The following is an 18,642-nucleotide window of genomic DNA, read 5'->3' on the forward strand; positions in this document are numbered from 1 at the left end:
GCAAATCGTCATTGCCGGGCACCAAAGGGGGCTCGGCAGTGACGCACGCTGAAAGAGAGTACTCAGTTTTCACTCTGGTTTCTTTCTTTCTTGTTGTACACCGCTCCTTTCCTATGCCATCTCCAGGCATTGCAAATCGTCATTGCCGGGCACCAAAGGGGGCTCGGCAGTGACGCACGCTGAAAGAGAGTACTCAGTTTTCACTCTGGTTTCTTGTTTTCTTTCTTGGTTGTCCGGACGATATCTCAGCCATCCTTTGAGCTAGGAAGCTGAAATTTCGGCACAGTAGTGAGCAAGTCCTTTGTCAAATACGGTATTTTTTGTTTTTTGAATAATCAATTAATTGAGGAGTTATTTAATTATTAGCGTTTAATTAAGTACTTATTTAATTAATTAAATTTCATTTATCTTCTGACCATTATTAACTCAGGCACCTTTTGAGTTAGGAAGCTGATATTTGGACATGCCAATGACCAGGTGATTTGGCTGCAAAGGATATTTTTGATTTATTAATTAATCAATTAATCGATTAATTATTTAATTATTCGATTAATGACAAAAAATTTTTTTTTTTTTAAGTTACAGATTCTGATGAAATAGTGGTAGTTTATGTGTTCTCTGACCAAATTGATTAATAATTTAATTTTTTTATGATTATTATTTATTTATTTTCATTATTAATCATTTATTTATTTTCTTTCTCATTTGGCCAATATCTCAGGCACCTTTTGAGCTGGGAAGCTAATATTTGGACATGAGTGACCAAGTGATGTGGCTATCAAGGATATTTTTGATTTATTGATTAATCATTTCATCTATTAAGTATTTATTGATTAATCGATTAATTATTTATTGAGTAATCAATTAATTATTTAATTTTTTATAAATGACTTATTTAATTAAATTTCTAAAAGATACATCTTCGGATGAAGCACTAGTGGTTTAGTTATGCGATTAGCCAATTGATTATGAAAATATTTTGTGATAATCTTTTATTGATTTTAATTATACAATTAATCAATCAATTAGTGTACACCTCTCCCTCCCAATGCAGCCTCAATGAGCTGCACTGCGGTATTGCCGGGCGCCGGAGGCGCCCCGGCAATGCCGCGCTGCAGCATATTTAATTATTTGGCATGGGGCGGTGTACTTTGAATGTATGTGTACTTGTTTTCTTTCTTGTTTTCTTTCTTTCTTGTTTGTCCGGGCGATATCTCAGCCATCCTTTGAGCTAGGAAGCTGAAATTTCGGCACAATAATGAGCAAGTCTTTTGTCAAAAACGGTATTTTTCTTTCTTTGATTAATCAATAAATTGAGGAGTTATTTAATTATTAGCGATTAATTAAGTACTTATTTAATTAATCAAATTTCCTTTCTCTTCTGACCATTAACTCAGGCACCTTTTGAGTTAGGAAGCTGACATTTGGACATGCCAATGACCAGGTGATTTGGCTGCAAAGGATATTTTTGATTTATTAATTAATCAATTAATCGATTAATTATTTAATTATTTGATTAATGACAAAAAAATTTTTTTTTTAAAGTTACAGATTCTGATGAAATAGTGGTAGTTTATGTGTTCTCTGACCAAATTGATTAATAATTTAATTTTTTTATGATTATTATTTATTTATTTTCATTATTAATCATTTATTTCTTTTCTTTCTCATTTGGCCAATATCTCAGGCACCTTTTGAGCTGGGAAGCTAATATTTGGACATGAGTGACCAAGTGATGTGGCTATCAAGGATATTTTTGATTTATTGATTAATCATTTAATCGATTAATTATTTATTGATTAATCGTTTAATTATTTATTGAGTAATCAATTAATTATTTAATTTTTTATTAATGACATATTTAATTAAATTTCTGAAAGATACATCTTCGGATGAAGCACGAGTGGTTTAGTTATGCTATTAGCCAATTGATTATGAAAATATTTTGTGATAATCTTTTATTGATTTTAATTATACAATTAATCAATCAATTAGTGTACACCTCTCCCTCCCAATGCAGCCTCAATGAGCTCCACTGCGGTATTGCCGGGCGCCGGAGGCGCCCCGGCAATGCCGCTCTGTAGGATATTTAATTATTTGGCATGGGGGCGGTGTACTTTGAATGTATGTGTACTTGTTTGTACTTGTTTTCTTTCTTTCTTGTTTGATTGTTTGTTTCTTGGTTGTCCGGGCGATATCTCAGCCATCCTTTGAGCTAGGAAGCTGAAATTTCGGCACAGTAGTGAGCAAGTCCTTTGTCAAAAACGGTATTTTTTGTTTTTTGATAAATCAATAAATTGAGGAGTTATTTAATTATTAGCGATTAATTAAGTACTTATTTAATTAATCAAATTTCCTTTCTCTTCTGACCATTAACTCAGGCACCTTTTGAGTTAGGAAGCTGATATTTGGACATGCCAATGACCAGGTGATTTGGCTGCAAAGGCTATTTTTGATTTATTAATTAATCAATCAATTAATCGATTAATTATTTAAATATTCGATGAATGACTATAAAAATATTTTAAGTTACAGATTCTGATGAAATGGTGGTGGTTTATGTGTTCTCTGACCGAATTGATTAATAATTACATTTTTTAATGATTATTATTTATTTATTTTCATTATTAAGCATTTCTTTATTTTCTTTCTCATTTGGCCAATATCTCAGGCACCTTTTGAGCTGGGAAGCTAATATTTGGACATGACAGTGACCAAGTGATGTGGCTATCAAGGATATTTTTGATTTATTGATTAATCATTTAATCGATTAATTATTTATTGATTAATCAATTAATTTTTTAATTTTTAATTAATGACTTATTTAATTAAATTTCTAAAAGATACATCTTCGGATGAAGCACTAGTGGTTTAGTTATGCTATTAGCCAATTGATTATGAAAATATTTTGTGATAATCTTTTATTGATTTTAATTATACAATTAATCAATCAATTAGTGTACACCTCTCCCTCCCAATGCAGCCTCAATGAGCTCCACTGCGGTATTGCCGGGCGCCGGAGGCGCCCCGGCAATGCCGCTCTGTAGGATATTTAATTATTTGGCATGGGGGCGGTGTACTTTGAATGTATGTGTACTTGTTGTACACCGCTCCTTTCCTATGCCATCTCCAGGCATTGCAAATCGTCATTGCCGGGCACCAAAGGGGGCTCGGCAGTGACGCACGCTGAAAGAGAGTACTCAGTTTTCACTCTGGTTTCTTTCTTGTTTGTTGTACACCGCTCCTTTCCTATGCCATCTCCAGGCATTGCAAATCGTCATTGCTGGGCACCGAAGGGGGCTCGGCAGTGACGCACGCTGAAAGAGAGTACTCAGTTTTCACTCTGGTTTCTTGTTTGTTTTCTTTCTTGGTTGTCCGGACGATATCTCAGCCATCCTTTGAGCTAGGAAGCTGAAATTTCGGCACAGTAGTGAGCAAGTCCTTTGTCAAATACGGTATTTTTTGTTTTTTGAATAATCAATTAATTGAGGAGTTATTTAATTATTAGCGTTTAATTAAGTACTTATTTAATTAATTAAATTTCATTTCTCTTCTGACCATTATTAACTCAGGCACCTTTTGAGTTAGGAAGCTGATATTTGGACATGCCAATGACCAGGTGATTTGGCTGCAAAGGATATTTTTGATTTATTAATTAATCAATTAATCGATTAATTATTTAATTATTCGATTAATGACAAAAAAAATTTTTTTTTTAAAGTTACAGATTCTGATGAAATAGTGGTAGTTTATGTGTTCTCTGACCAAATTGATTAATAATTTAATTTTTTTATGATTATTATTTATTTATTTTCATTATTAATCATTTATTTATTTATTTATTTTCTTTCTCATTTGGCCAATATCTCAGGCACCTTTTGAGCTGGGAAGCTAATATTTGGACATGAGTGACCAAGTGATGTGGCTATCAAGGATATTTTTGATTTATTGATTAATCATTTCATCTATTAAGTATTTATTGATTAATCGATTAATTATTTATTGAGTAATCAATTAATTATTTAATTTTTTATAAATGACTTATTTAATTAAATTTCTAAAAGATACATCTTCGGATGAAGCACTACTGGTTTAGTTATGCGATTAGCCAATTGATTATGAAAATATTTTGTGATAATCTTTTATTGATTTTAATTATACAATTAATCAATCAATTAGTGTACACCTCTCCCTCCCAATGCAGCCTCAATGAGCTGCACTGCGGTATTGCCGGGCGCCGGAGGCGCCCCGGCAATGCCGCGCTGCAGCATATTTAATTATTTGGCATGGGGCGGTGTACTTTGAATGTATGTGTACTTGTTTGTACTTGTTTTCTTTCTTTCTTTCTTGTTTTCTTTCTTTCTTGTTTGTCCGGGCGATATCTCAGCCATCCTTTGAGCTAGGAAGCTGAAATTTCGGCACAATAATGAGCAAGTCTTTTGTCAAAAACTGTATTTTTCTTTTTTTGATAAATCAATAAATTGAGGAGTTATTTAATTATTAGCGATTAATTAAGTACTTATTTAATTAATCAAATTTCCTTTCTCTTCTGACCATTAACTCAGGCACCTTTTGAGTTAGGAAGCTGACATTTGGACATGCCAATGACCAGGTGATTTGGCTGCAAAGGATATTTTTGATTTATGAATTAATCAATTAATCGATTAATTATTTAATTATTTGATTAATGACCCAAAAAATTTTTTTTTTAAAGTTACAGATTCTGATGAAATAGTGGTAGTTTATATGTTCTCTGACCAAATTGATTAATAATTTAATTTTTTTATGATTATTATTTATTTATTTTCATTATTAATCATTTATTTCTTTTCTTTCTCATTTGGCCAATATCTCAGGCACCTTTTGAGCTGGGAAGCTAATATTTGGACATGAGTGACCAAGTGATGTGGCTATCAAGGATATTTTTGATTTATTGATTAATCATTTAATCGATTAATTATTTATTGATTAATCGATTAATTATTTATTGAGTAATCAATTAATTATTTAATTTTTTATTAATGACATATTTAATTAAATTTCTGAAAGATACATCTTCGGATGAAGCACGAGTGGTTTAGTTATGCTATTAGCCAATTGATTATGAAAATATTTTGTGATAATCTTTTATTGATTTTAATTATACAATTAATCAATCAATTAGTGAACACCTCTCCCTCCCAATGCAGCCTCAATGAGCTCCACTGCGGTATTGCCGGGCGCCGGAGGCGCCCCGGCAATGCCGCTCTGTAGGATATTTAATTATTTGGCATGGGGGCGGTGTACTTTGAATGTATGTGTACTTGTTTGTACTTGTTTTCTTTCTTTCTTGTTTGTTTGTTTGTTTCTTGGTTGTCCGGGCGATATCTCAGCCATCCTTTGAGCTAGGAAGCTGAAATTTCGGCACAGTAGTGAGCAAGTCCTTTGTCAAAAACGGTATTTTTTGTTTTTTGATAAATCAATAAATTGAGGAGTTATTTAATTATTAGCGATTAATTAAGTACTTATTTAATTAATCAAATTTCCTTTCTCTTCTGACCATTAACTCAGGCACCTTTTGAGTTAGGAAGCTGATATTTGGACATGCCAATGACCAGGTGATTTGGCTGCAAAGGCTATTTTTGATTTATTAATTAATCAATCAATTAATCGATTAATTATTTAAATATTCGATGAATGACTAAAAAAATATTTTAAGTTACAGATTCTGATGAAATGGTGGTGGTTTATGTGTTCTCTGACCGAATTGATTAATAATTACATTTTTTAATGATTATTATTTATTTATTTTCATTATTAAGCATTTCTTTATTTTCTTTCTCATTTGGCCAATATCTCAGGCACCTTTTGAGCTGGAAAGCTAATATTTGGACATGACAGTGACCAAGTGATGTGGCTATCAAGGATATTTTTGATTTATTGATTAATCAATTAATCGATTAATTATTTATTGATTAATCGATTAATTATTTGTTGATTAATCAATTAATTATTTATTTTTTTATTAATGACTTATTTAATTAAATTTCTAAAAGATACATCTTCGGACGAAGCACTAGTGGTTTAGTTATGCTATTAGCCAATTGATGAAGAAAATATTTTGTGATAATCTTTTATTGATTTTAATTATACGATTAATCAATCAATTAGTGTACACCTCTCCCTCCCAATGCAGCCTCAATGAGCTGCACTGCGGTATTGCCGGGCGCCTGAAGCGTCCCGGCAATGCCGCGCTGCAGGTTATTTAATTATTTGGCATGAGGGTGGTGTACTTTGAATGTATCTGTACTTGTTGTAGTTACTTTATAGACGTACTCACATTCTAAATCTTATTATAATCGAGCAACGTCTTTGGTTATGTATGTCGCTATGTTTATATGCGACCTAAACGTCTTCTTCTTCTTCAAATAAAATTACCACCCTCTTAATTAATAATTAACCCTCTTAATTGCGTTAAGACTGCTGAGACACCTCAGACCTTTGATGACCCTTTGATTCCCCCAAGACCCTTAAGACCACCAAATCACCCTTGAAGACCCAAAACACCCCGAAGACCCAAAACACCCCGAAGACCCAAAACACCCCGAAGACCCAAAACACCCCGAATACCCAAAACGCCCAAAAGACCCCGAACACCCAAAAGACCCTGAACACCCAAAAGACCCAGAGTGGTTGTCACCCGGAGTTGTGCACCACGTGCCAGGTGTTTAAGTACCTTCCTTAGGTGGAGGCAATGGGTCATCTCGGCATCTGCAAATTGCAGCCACGTGAAGCCTCTTGGAGGATAGTTGTAACACCCGCAATTTGTCATTTGTTAATGATGCTGGTTCAAGACCCAAAAAGACCCAAAGACCAAGAATAACCAAAAGACCCTTAAGACCCAAAAGCCCCTGAAGACCCCAAATACCCAAAAGACCCTGAAGACCCAAAACACCTCAAAGACCCGAAATACCCTTAAAGGCCCAGAGGATCCAAAAGACCCAAAACACAATGAATATCCAAAAGACACCGATATGGTCAAAGATGCCTACCCCTCTGAAACGACGTGTGGTGAGGCGCGCGGAGTGCACCGAGTCATGCTAGTGTACATAATTTAGAGACGTACTCATTGTAATTGTACATACTTTATAGACGTGCTCGGTTGTGTACTACTGGCTACCCCGAGCTGTGTACTACCTAAATTAGCACATTCTGTGCAGACAAACAAACAAACGGACCCAAATGCAATAAATACCCTGTCCTTTGGTGAGGGTAGGAATGGAATCGAGCAAATTTACCTTTAAACAACCCTAGTTAACTATCCACAATACTTAACATTGCAGGCTTACAAATGGTGGCACAGGCTCTTAAGTGTCCTTCATGGTGGTGTATATGGTATGCTGGACAATACCAGTCTCTGGGCAGCACTAGGCATAAAGGAAGAATCATTTTGGTAATTGTTGGTTTTATTTTAAAGTGTGCGTTCTAAAAGCTAGTCGTTTTAGAATCCAGTTGAGTGGTACTGTACATTTTTATTTATTTATCCCGAAGTTATATGCCTTTCAATGATGATACAATATGGAAGGTGCTGATGGTTGAGACCAGGGTAGAGACATACTCTTTACCTGACTGGTGTTGTTGAATCTCAGTGTCTACCGGATGCAATTTACGATATGATAATTGATAAACGTACCTGGATTTATGGCACCCGGTGATCTAGACCCAGCGTAGCAAAAGGCTAATGCAGTGACCACGAGGGTGACCCAGGCTGGTAGAGGCCGATTTACTGGATTCTCCTTTTGTGGTGTCACCAGGGTGTTATGGTGCCTTGTGGTGTTATGGACGAGGGCCAGTTGATCAACTATTGTTTTTTCCTTTTCTCCACGTGTGTTGTGGTCTCATCGTGTGCTTGTCGTGTGCTTATCTCCACGTGCGCTGTCTCGCCCCGCCCCCTTTATCTCATTTTCTTCCACCTTTTGCCCTGTTCATGTGACACGTGGTTGTCCCTCTAGGCTCCCTCTCCCCGTCGGTATTTTGTGAATACAAGATTGTCTTTCACGGTTTCGTTTATATATTATTTAAATATGTTTAAACTTTCCCCTGCAATGTTTTATTCAGTGGTATATCACAACACTGTTTTTCTTCCTATTTAAAAGGCTTTTTTCAATTTCCTCTCCAATTCATGCCACTTCGAAAAAATATTCAATCTCTTACAATTCTTCCTCCCTCCCTGCTCTAAACTAACCTTCATTCCACCCTTCCTCTCTCGTTTTTAAACAGATATCTGAGTTGAAAATCAAAATCCCAGTTTGTTATAAATGTTCGTTTGTCATTAATCATCCACTTTCTAAACTCTCCGCTCACCCCTCCCTTTCAATTCTCGCCCCTCGCCCCTTCCCTCCTAAACTCCCCCCTCACCCCTCCCCTACAAATCTCCCCCCTTGCCCCTCCCCTCCTAAACTCCCCCATCCCCTCCAAATCTCCCACGTTGCCCCTCCCCTTCAAAACTCCCCCCTTGCCCCTCCCATTCAAACCCCCCCCCCCCAATCCCTCCCCTTAAAATCTTCCCCCCCCCCCCCCTTACCATCTTTCTCAATTCTCCCTTCCTCCTCCTCCCCACTTCATCTCACTTCTATCTCATACCTCCACCTCCTCCAACCTTATACTTTCCTCTGCCCCGCCACCCTCCTCAAACTACCCCTCACTGTGACTCATCCCATCACCATCAAACCTTTTGTCCTTCTCATCCTTCCCTTTCTTCTAACTCTTTTGCAATCTCTGACACACCATCAACAGCTCTCCCTACCTCCCCCTCTCATCCTTCATCTGACCCTACCCCTCCCCTGTCCTGCACCCGATGCTCCCCCTCCCTCTTCATTAACGGTATGGACCTCAAACATCCGGGGCCTTCGCTCAAACCTGATTGATCTCTCCCTTCAGGTTGCTTCTGACGATCCAGACTTTATCTGCTTAACAGAAACTTTCCTCCTTCAAGATGTCTCTGATTCCTTAATATCTCTTCCTGGTTACTCCCTCCTCCGGTATGATGGACCTGAGCCTCGTCCTGGTGTTGGGGCTGCTATCTTTATCAAAAACTCTCTTCCTCACTCTCCTTGCACTGCCCTCTCTCCACCCCACACCCAGGAGTACCTCTGGCTATGGCTTCCTCTCCACTCCCACCTTTTGTTCATATATGTTCTGTACCATCCTCCAAACAGTGATGACTCCATTTACATTTCGCTGTCTGACAACATGGACCAAGTTCTATCAACTCATCCCAACTCTTTCTTCCTCATATGTGGCGACTTCAACTGTCATCATGCCAGCTGGCTGGTTGTGGGTACCTCTCACCAGCCATGGCACCTCTGCAAAGGACTTCTGCAACTCATTGGGACTGACACAATCTGTCAATTTCTCGACCCGGATCTCAGCCAATGGAGTATCTTCTCTTCTAGACTTGGTTATGACAAACTTCCCTGCAAATGTCTGCTGCTCTTCTTCTGCTCCAATCGGTTCTTCTCATCATGTGCTTGTTAAAGTGGACATCTCTCTGGCCATTCTCAGAGAGCCTCCTCAGTGTCGACGAGTCTGGCATTTCACTCAGGCTGACTGGCAAGGTCTTCAAGCAGCCATCAATCATCTGGACTGGTCTCCCATCTCTACCACCTCTGACATCAACTCTCCCTGGGAATTCTTCCAAAGTAAACTGCTCTCTCTCATGCACAGATTTATCCCATCTCGTCTTCAGTTGTCATACCCTTCATCCCGTCCATGGTACACTGAAGCTTGTGGTGAGGCAGTTGCTGGCCTCCAAAGCCAGTCACCAACTGGGCATCCTCCATCGTGTGAAGTCCTTCCTTGGCACACCTGAGCTCCTCACCACATACAAGGCTTTCATCAGCAGCTCAATGGAATACTGCTCTCCCCTCTGGGCTGGTACTCCTGCCTCACACCTAGCCCGGCTTCACGCTGTTGAAACCAAAGCTTTCAGAATCATTGGAATCTCCCGCGATGAAGCTGATTGTGAGGGCCTTTCACTCACAGCAGGCAGGTTGGTAGTCTTTGTCTTCTACTCCCCCCCCCCCCCTTTCCCACGCCTCCTCCCACCAAGCCCTCTCCCTCCCACAGATCTCCCGATGTCCCTGCTCTCAAATGTTGTGCTTGTGTGCTTCCCCCTCTCTCCCCATCTTGTCTACCGCTCCCCTTATTATATGTTTTATGTGTCCGTTTTTTTTTTGTGATTAATGTTAGTTCTTTCACGAGCCTCGATCTTGTGTCCAAAAAAAAAAAAAAAAAAGTTACAGCAGGACGATGTTTACACTCAAGAGAAAGAGAAAGAGAAAGAGAGAGAGAGAAACGGATGTAAGAATAAACAAGAGGGGTTGAGTTATCTGCCAATGTTTGTACGTCTGACGATAAATATGGGTGTTTCAGTCCGCCAAGTGATGTACAAATGCACAATGGCCTACATTTTGAAAAAATTAAACATGGGATCTTTAACATTGCGAACCTGAATGCAAATGCCGGCTTTGCATTCCCTTCGAAAGACTTTACAATCCCGTTCTCCAAGATGGAACATTCTTGCCAGAAATCCACCAGAATGGCAGTCCCGCTCCCCTCGTCCCCCCACCCCCAAGTTAAGTGCAATCACCACTGCCATGGAGTATGTTCGCAAATAAACAGTCGAGGCACGTGAAATGCTATTTCAGAATGTGAGCTGGCAAAGACCTTGTGACTGGACGAGGAATTAGTATGTCATGGAGCAACCCATGTGAAGCTGCTAAATAAAGAGCCTGTCCTCCCCTTCCCCTTTTCATTCCGTAGCATTTGGTGTTCATGAAGGTAAAACTATGGCTCAGCACAGTGTTACTCCACCATTAACGTCATTGGCCAACAAGCGATTCTTCTCGGTGTTGGGTATGACTTGTGTGCACAGATATGCAGGACGTTGTTCGTGTAACAGTGGTGGGAGCCGGAGTGGTGGGATGTGCCACTGCCCTACAAATAAAAGAAAAGCTTCTAAATGCCACGGTGTCCATTGTCGCTGCGCATACCTCTCCAGATACTACAAGCAATGTTGCTGCTGGTATGGTGATGTGTCCTCTAATACCAGGTACGACATGTTGAACAGTCCACACGACTAGTTAAGGGATACACAACCTTTGACAAGGTAAAGGTAACAGTATTGGTTATCCATTTGAACAGTACAATGATGTACAATATATACTTTAGGTGGGATATATATTGTTGTGGAAATGGCTTTTAGGGGTTAACAATGTATAGATTAGAAATAGATATTCCCATCGTGCATGTTTGGATAACAGTGAGGTGCATTAATTGCAATATAACATGTGTCGACATGTGTATAAAAAGGCTGTCGTCTGCCTTTCCAATGTTTGTTTCTAAAACCCTTCTCCCTAAACCCCTTTTTAATGTTTTATCTTCTGTAAGTCCATCCTTGATGTGCTTTTGGGGAATAGCGGCCTGACGGATCAACCGAGGCACAAGTTTTTGCACGCTCTTGAGCATTTGTGAGGGACCGAGACGGTTTGAGGTGGGGCTTCGGTTTTGAGTGGCTCCTAAACCACCAATGGGCATAGAGCAGGCAGGTCTGGGCGACGTCACGGGGCGGGGCATTGCCCGACATGATAAAACCACTGGTGGACAGGAATCAGGTCAGGTCTGGTCAAGAGTTCGGTGAGATGTTTCAAAGAATCTGTAAAGTGGAGGCGGAGCCTATATTCCCACCAACCCCATTCACTCATTGTCCAGCCGCAAGGTGCTGCAGCAGTTTGATCCAGGTGCCTGCCTGCCTCGTCACTCCATTTCATTGGCCGTTGCACAGAACTTGCGCTGCCCACGCAGGCCGCAATTGGGTTTTACCGTCCTGTGATCTCTCTCCCTCTCTGGTCTTCTAGTGCAGGAACCAGATATCCATTTTGTGAGTTCCGTTCACACATCAGTGTATATACGTGAAACCTATATAGTTTGGTGGAGGGGTCCTAGGGGCAGTAGATATGCCCGGTTTTAATTCTAGATAGGTGTGCATTACCGATTTATAAGCATTTTGCTGATTCATTTGTGTACACCATTTCCACCACTTACTCAATTTGGTATAACGTATCTACATGGACAAATATACAGCATGGGTAGCTTTGTATGGTATCAAATTGACCGGAAAGACATACTGCACACATAGAGTACCACCATAAGGCCTTATCTTAGCTTTTCATTCTTCAAGCCACCAAAAACTTCAAAATTTTGTCAAAATTCCGTTTCTGTTTAGGTTCTAGTCCCCCATCATTTTGTTCATAACCCCAAAAGTATATGACCGATTTATATGTTTGATACACCAAAATCATCCCCATTTATTACCCTTCAAAATAAGATCACATAATCAAGAAATGTATACCATTAATAAACTCAGTGAAGCAAAACTAAGGCTACCCCTTTAATTTTCATGAAAACGAAAATGTCCAAAAATGTGTATTAATATTTATGTCGGTTGCTAACATTAAATTAGAAAGGATACTGGAGCTTGTCTGAATCATGAAAACAAGAAATAAACCAAAGAATTATTGCAATAATTAAACAAAACAGATTGTTGTTGTTGCAGGCCACAAAATGACATTTAATACTGTCAAACAATCCTTATTTAACAAGTATGATTCGAAGGTGAGATACTTCCGCCCCGCCATAAGGTTATAATAAACTGTTATAATGTAATTATAAGGCTTAAATGGCTTTACAGTAGTAAAATTATTAATCTTGTAACTGTAAAGTATATTATGGAGCAAATTTAACACTCCTATACTAAACTGATATAATGTAACTAAAAGACTAACATAGCCTTACAATAGAATATTAAATAAATGCAACTATAAGGCTTACCTAGCCTTACAATATTATATTAATCTCGATTATGTAACAAACAATTTTCTAATAAACTGATATCCAAAGGTTGAGGGTCATGTACTTGATTTGTGACAGTGATTGTAACTAAATATTACACTATACCATAGTAACTTGAATCCCACACATTTAAACTTTATATGTTTAGCTAAGAAGAGAAATACATGAAACAAAAGTACTGCCATTGTAGAGCTTACTTAGCTTTACACTAGTATATTTTAATCTCGATTATGAAATCGACATGTTATTTGCTTAGCTTTGATTATGTGGTATGACACGTCAGATTAAAACCAAATTTCACTCCCAGTAGTCTCGTTATATCATTAACCAAAACAAGAAAATAAACACATTTATCTAATGTAGTCAAATAATGCGTGATATAAAAGCCACTTAATTGTACTCTGTCTTCATCGGAATTGTCCTCGTCTGACAAGCGATGACTATTGAGGCACTCTTGTCGGCATCCACAAGCAGCACTACATAACAGATTGAACTTCCAGCATGTACAACGAAGGGATGTACATTTTGTTCTGCACCCACATGTCAACAGTTCTGTGCACGCTGAAGGAACAGGTGGCAGGGTCATCAGTTTTGGTGATAATCCTGTTTCGTCTAATTCCCATCCACATTCCTCTGGTTGGGGTAGATCAGGTTTGGACACAACTGCACTGTACCACACCATGGCTTGGTAATTGCATCTTTGAATGTGCAGCAACAGAGAATCATGAGTGGGAGGTAACTTTTCTGGGTCATTAATTCGATGGAACAGTTCGACGTGAAGATCATTGATAGAAGTCGCAGTTGTAGTTGAACTGTACAACTTGATGACAAAGAGCTTGATATCTGTCGTGTCAACATTGGGGTTGCGGCCAAGATTCTTGAGTAGTTTTGGATTCTTCAAGTATGTTTTTCATGCAGTGCGTTTTCCATGGCCGCAGAACTGACTGGTCCCAACTGGTCAGTTGTAATCCCAGTGATTTCACTGGGGTGAATAGAACGGCTGATTTTGTCTGCTTTGTGTTTGCAAGAGGAATGGTAATGTGCTTCTTATGCTATCAAATCATTTTCCCCAATTTTGCATTTGAGGTTTTGAGCATTCTTTGCCTGACTGTGGATGCTTGCAACTACTTCATCTGACTGGACTTGGTGTACTTTTTCACGCTTACGACTCTGGCAATAAATACACTGCTTCCAGTCAACCTTATGTATTACTGTGCGTGTCAGTGGTTTTGTGCTTGAACTCGTATCACCCGCATCTACTGCAGCAGTGGCTTCCATGTAGCGTTTCCTGACAAGGTCAATGTTGGTTTGGTTTGTGAATGAAGCATAACAGTTTTTGTGCCATTTTGCCTGTTTATCACTGAGATTTGTTGTTGTTGCTTCTGATTGCAGTCATTCTGTAATGTCAGTGGTTTCAATCTGAATTCTATTTTGAAGGGCTGAACATACTTTCGCAACGCCCTGATGACTAGCGTTAGACAAACCGTCAGTACCTCGGCAGAATAGGCATTTTAACCAATTCGTCTGCAACTTGCGCCTTTTAACAGGCATCACCGCTGTAGGCTCAATAATCTCCTCCTGTTCCGTGTTAGACGCCATGGTTACTAGGGAGTAGGATTCATCAGCAGCAGAGCAGCAGGACACCGGTTTCAACGTACTGCAATACAAACGAAAAGTATAATAATAAACATATCTCATCCACGCCTTCATCACCTCCCGTCTGGACTACTGCAACAGCCTCTTCTTTGGTTCACCCTCAATAATCATCAATAAACTCCAATACATTCAGAACTCCGCTGCCCATCTACTCACCCATTCCCGGACCCGTGACCACATCACGCTCGTCCTTTACAAGCTTCACTGGCTCCCCATCCCCCAGAGAATCCAGTACAAAATCCTCCTCTTGACCTACAAAGCCCTTCATAACCTGGCCCCATCCTACCTGACGGACCTCCTCTCCAGACACACTCCCACCCGCAACCTCCGCTCTGCTGGTACCAACCTCCTGACCTCCCCCCCCCCCTCCTCCTCCTCCTCACTCACCACATTCAAAACATCACTCAAGACCCACCTGTTCAACACTGCATTCAACATTTAACCCACAGCATTTAACCCCTGACTATCTCTTCTCCTTCTCCTTCCTTTTGCTTTGATTATTTACCTGTTGATTTTTGTCTTTTTGCACTTGTTTTTTTGTACTCTGTCAAAGCGTCTTTGGGCTTCTTGAAAAGCGCTATATAAAATAAATGTATTATTATTATTATTATTATTATTATATCTAGGTCATTGATTTACAATTAAACGAAAATTTATTCACCTTTTGCCGCTGATAAAAAATGTAATTAAATTCTAAAGAATAAGTAAAATGAATACCCAGGTTAGTATGTGATAGTCTGGAATGAACCGGGCGCCAGATCTGAAAACATATGTATATACATGATATATGTATGCCATATGGACATTTTCGTTTTCATGAAAATTAAAGGGGTAGCCTTAGTTTTGCTTCACTGAGAGTTTATTAATGGTATACATTTCTTGATTATGTGATCTTATTTTGAACTGTAATAAATGGGGATGATTTTGGTGTATCAAACATATAAATCGGTCATATACTTTTGGGGTGATGATGGGGGACTAGAACCTAAACTGAAACGGAATTTTGACAAAATTTTGAAGTTTTTGGTGGCTTGAAGAATGAAAAGCTAAGATAAGGCCTTATGATGGTACTCTATGTGTGCAGTATGTCTTTCCGGTCAATTTGATACCATACAAAGCTACCCATGCTGTATATTTGTCCATGTAGATACGTTATACCAAATTCAGTAAGTGGTGGAAATGGTGTACACAAATGAATCAGCAAAATGCTTATAAATCGGTAATGCACACCTATCTAGAATTAAAACCAGGCATATTTACTGCCCATAGGACCCCTCCACCAAACTATATAGGTTTCAGGTATATACACTGATGCGTGAACGGAATCACTAAATAAGGCACTTTTTCCAATGTGGTTCCTGCACTATTCTTCTTTGGAGTGACTGTGAGGCCCTAAGATAGGATATTTAAGGATCTGCCACCGTACAAATCCCCAGTGTACATATTCCATTTATTGTAAATAGAATTGTCATCGTTTCCTCCTTGTTTTTTTTTGTTTTTTCCCTTGTCGTTTCAATACACACTTTGAACTCACTTGGTCTTTCTGTTGGTTATTCAAACTGTCACGATTTCTGGGAAAATAGACACGTTGGCTTTTATAATCCCTTAGAACATAATTTGAAATTGAATGAGTAACTCCCCAACAAAATTACTGTCCCACTGGATGCGGTGATTCGCTCACGCTGCCATGAGTGCTCGGCATGGATAGAAGTGTGGCATGCTGCCCAATTGGCTGCGGATGCTCAAAATTGAGTTACAGTCCATTCCGAAAGTATTCAGATCCCTTCACTTTTTTCACATTTTATGTTGCAGCCTTATGCTGAAATCGTTTAAAGTCATTTTTTCCCTCATCAATCTACACTCAATACCCCATAATGACAAAGAGAAAACAGGATTTTAGAAAGTTTTGCAAATTTATTAAAAAGAAAAAAAACTGAAATATCACATTGACATAAGTATTCATACCCCTTGCTATGACACTTGAGATTTAGCTCAGGTGCCTCACATTTCTCTTGATCATCTTCGAGATGTTTCTGCACCTTGATTGGAGTCCACCTGTGGTAAATTCAATTGATTGGACATGATTTGGAAAGGCACACACCTGTCTATATAAGGTCTCACAGCTGACTGCATATCAGAGCAAAAACCAAGCCATGAGGTTGAAGGAACTGCCTGCAGAGCTCAGAGACAGGATTGTGTCGAGGCACAGATCTGGGGAAGCCTACAAAAAAATTTCTACTGCATTGAAGGTTCCCAAGAGCACAGTGGCCTCCATAAATTCTTAAATGGAAGAAGTTTGGAACAACCAGGACTCTTCCTAGAGCTGGCCGCCCAGCCAAACTGAGCAATCGGGGGAGAAGGGCCTTGGTAAGAGAGGTGACCAAGAACCCAATGGTCACTCTGGCTGAGCTCCAGAGATCCTGTGTGGAGATGGGAGAAACTTCCAGAAGGACAACCATCACTGCAACACTCCACCGATCTGGGCTTTATGGCAGAGTGGCCAGACGGAAGCCTCTCCTCAGTGAAAGACACATGAAAGCCTGCTTGGAGTTTGCAAAAAAGCACCTAAAGGACTCTCAGACTGTGAGAAACAAGATTCTGTGGTCTGATGAAACCAAGATTGAACTGTTTGGCTTCCGTCTGGCCACTCTGCCAAAAAGCCCAGATCGGTGGAGTGCAACACCAGCTGCAACATTGTTCTCCAAATACTGTTTTACTTTATTGGAAGTGTGTTTTGGATCATTATCTTGATGGAAAATGAATCCTTTTCCGATTGAATGATTTCCACTAAGAAATGTGTGGTGCTGCAGTATCTGCTTGTACTTCTCATTTGTTAACGTCCCACTGATTTTAACAGGTTTTCCTGTGATATAACAACACGAAAAGCAGAGATACAACCACAGACCGTCACAGAGCCCTCCTCTGCCGTGTTTAACAGTAGGCTGCAAACATTTCATGTCGTAACGGTCTCCAGGTCTTTGGTGTACGAACTGGCATCTCTTACATCCAAAAAGTTCAAACTTCGATTCATCAGACCAGAGTACCAGGTTACATTGTTCAGTCACCCAAATATTGGTGTTGCCTTGCAGATTTCAGTCTTTTGACCTTGTGTGGTCACAGCACTGGTTTCTTTTTTCTTTTTTTTCTTTTTTTTTGTATACAAGGTCGAGGCTCGTGAAAGAGCGAACATTAATCACACAGAAAGACAAACCGACACAAAAAACATATAACATAGGGAGCGGTAGACAAGATGGGGAGAGAGGGGGAAGGACACAAACACAACATTTGAGAGCAGGGACCGAGAGACATGGAGACATCGAGAGATCTGAGAGAGGGCGAGGGCTTTGGGGGGGGGGGGGGCGTGGGAAGGGGGCGGTGGGAGAGGTATAAAACATATGGACACTGCCAGGACTTCCAGGAAAGAAGTTGGAATTTCAAACAAGGTGGATCTGGGGTGAATTAGCGGGGGTAGATTCACCCCAGATTTGCTGCAATTCTGTCATGGAGACCTGCTACAATCGGCCTCCTTCACACATTGCTGGATGGGATGTTAATGTGCAGATCTGCTCTCATTTAATTTGTAAGCTGCTGACTTGCTTTTCTTTCACCGCACAAGCTGAGCAACTTCAAGTGTTTGTCTTACCATGAGGAGGTTTCTCTGGGCTTCCTGGCCTTTTCTCATCTTGTATCGAGCCAGGTTATTTGAGGGGTTGTAAAGTGTACCTCACACCATTGCAGATCTTCAACCTTTCTGCTATTTTCATCACAGTGTGCCCTTTGCTTCGCAGTTTGGATCTTCATGCTGTTATGTTGAAAGTTGCTTCCTTGGTGCCAATCTGAACCCAATCCTCGACTTTCAAGCAAGGAAACAGGCTGATGAAAAGCCTGGTGTTTGCTTAACGGTTAAGGTAGCTGGCTTAAGATCTTAAGGTCTTGAGTTCAAGCCTCTGTCGTCCCATTGAGTTAACATCAGGCAGGTCGACTCAGCCTGTCATCCTTCCGAGGTCGGCAAAATGAGTACCAACGAGCTGGTAAGGAGGCATTGCATCAGCGGCACAGCTGCAACCCCAGAAAATGGTACAGCCAATCAGCCAC

At 39.7% G+C, this 18,642-nt stretch overlaps 1 protein-coding gene across 3 annotated transcripts in view; it reads left to right on the forward strand.

Annotated features, from left to right (window-relative positions):
- Positions 1-18,642, forward strand: part of LOC137426512 (D-aspartate oxidase-like) — a 93,282-nt gene that overhangs the window by 61,226 nt on the left and 13,414 nt on the right. The window contains exons 1-2 of one of the 3 annotated variants that reach the window (XM_078779373.1): positions 10,801-10,821; positions 10,916-11,092. In XM_078779373.1, the coding sequence (XP_078635499.1) occupies positions 10,918-11,092 (175 nt within the window). In that variant the 5' untranslated portion in view covers positions 10,801-10,821; positions 10,916-10,917. Of the gene's footprint in view, positions 1-10,800; positions 10,822-10,915; positions 11,093-18,642 lie in introns of those variants that run through there. The other 2 variants (XM_068115098.2, XM_068115099.2) reach the window with 2 other exon arrangements.

Source organism: Myxine glutinosa, chromosome 5, assembly GCF_964187855.1.
Source record: "Myxine glutinosa chromosome 5, kmMyxGlut1.1, whole genome shotgun sequence".
Classification (NCBI taxonomy): Eukaryota; Metazoa; Chordata; class Myxini; order Myxiniformes; family Myxinidae; genus Myxine; species Myxine glutinosa.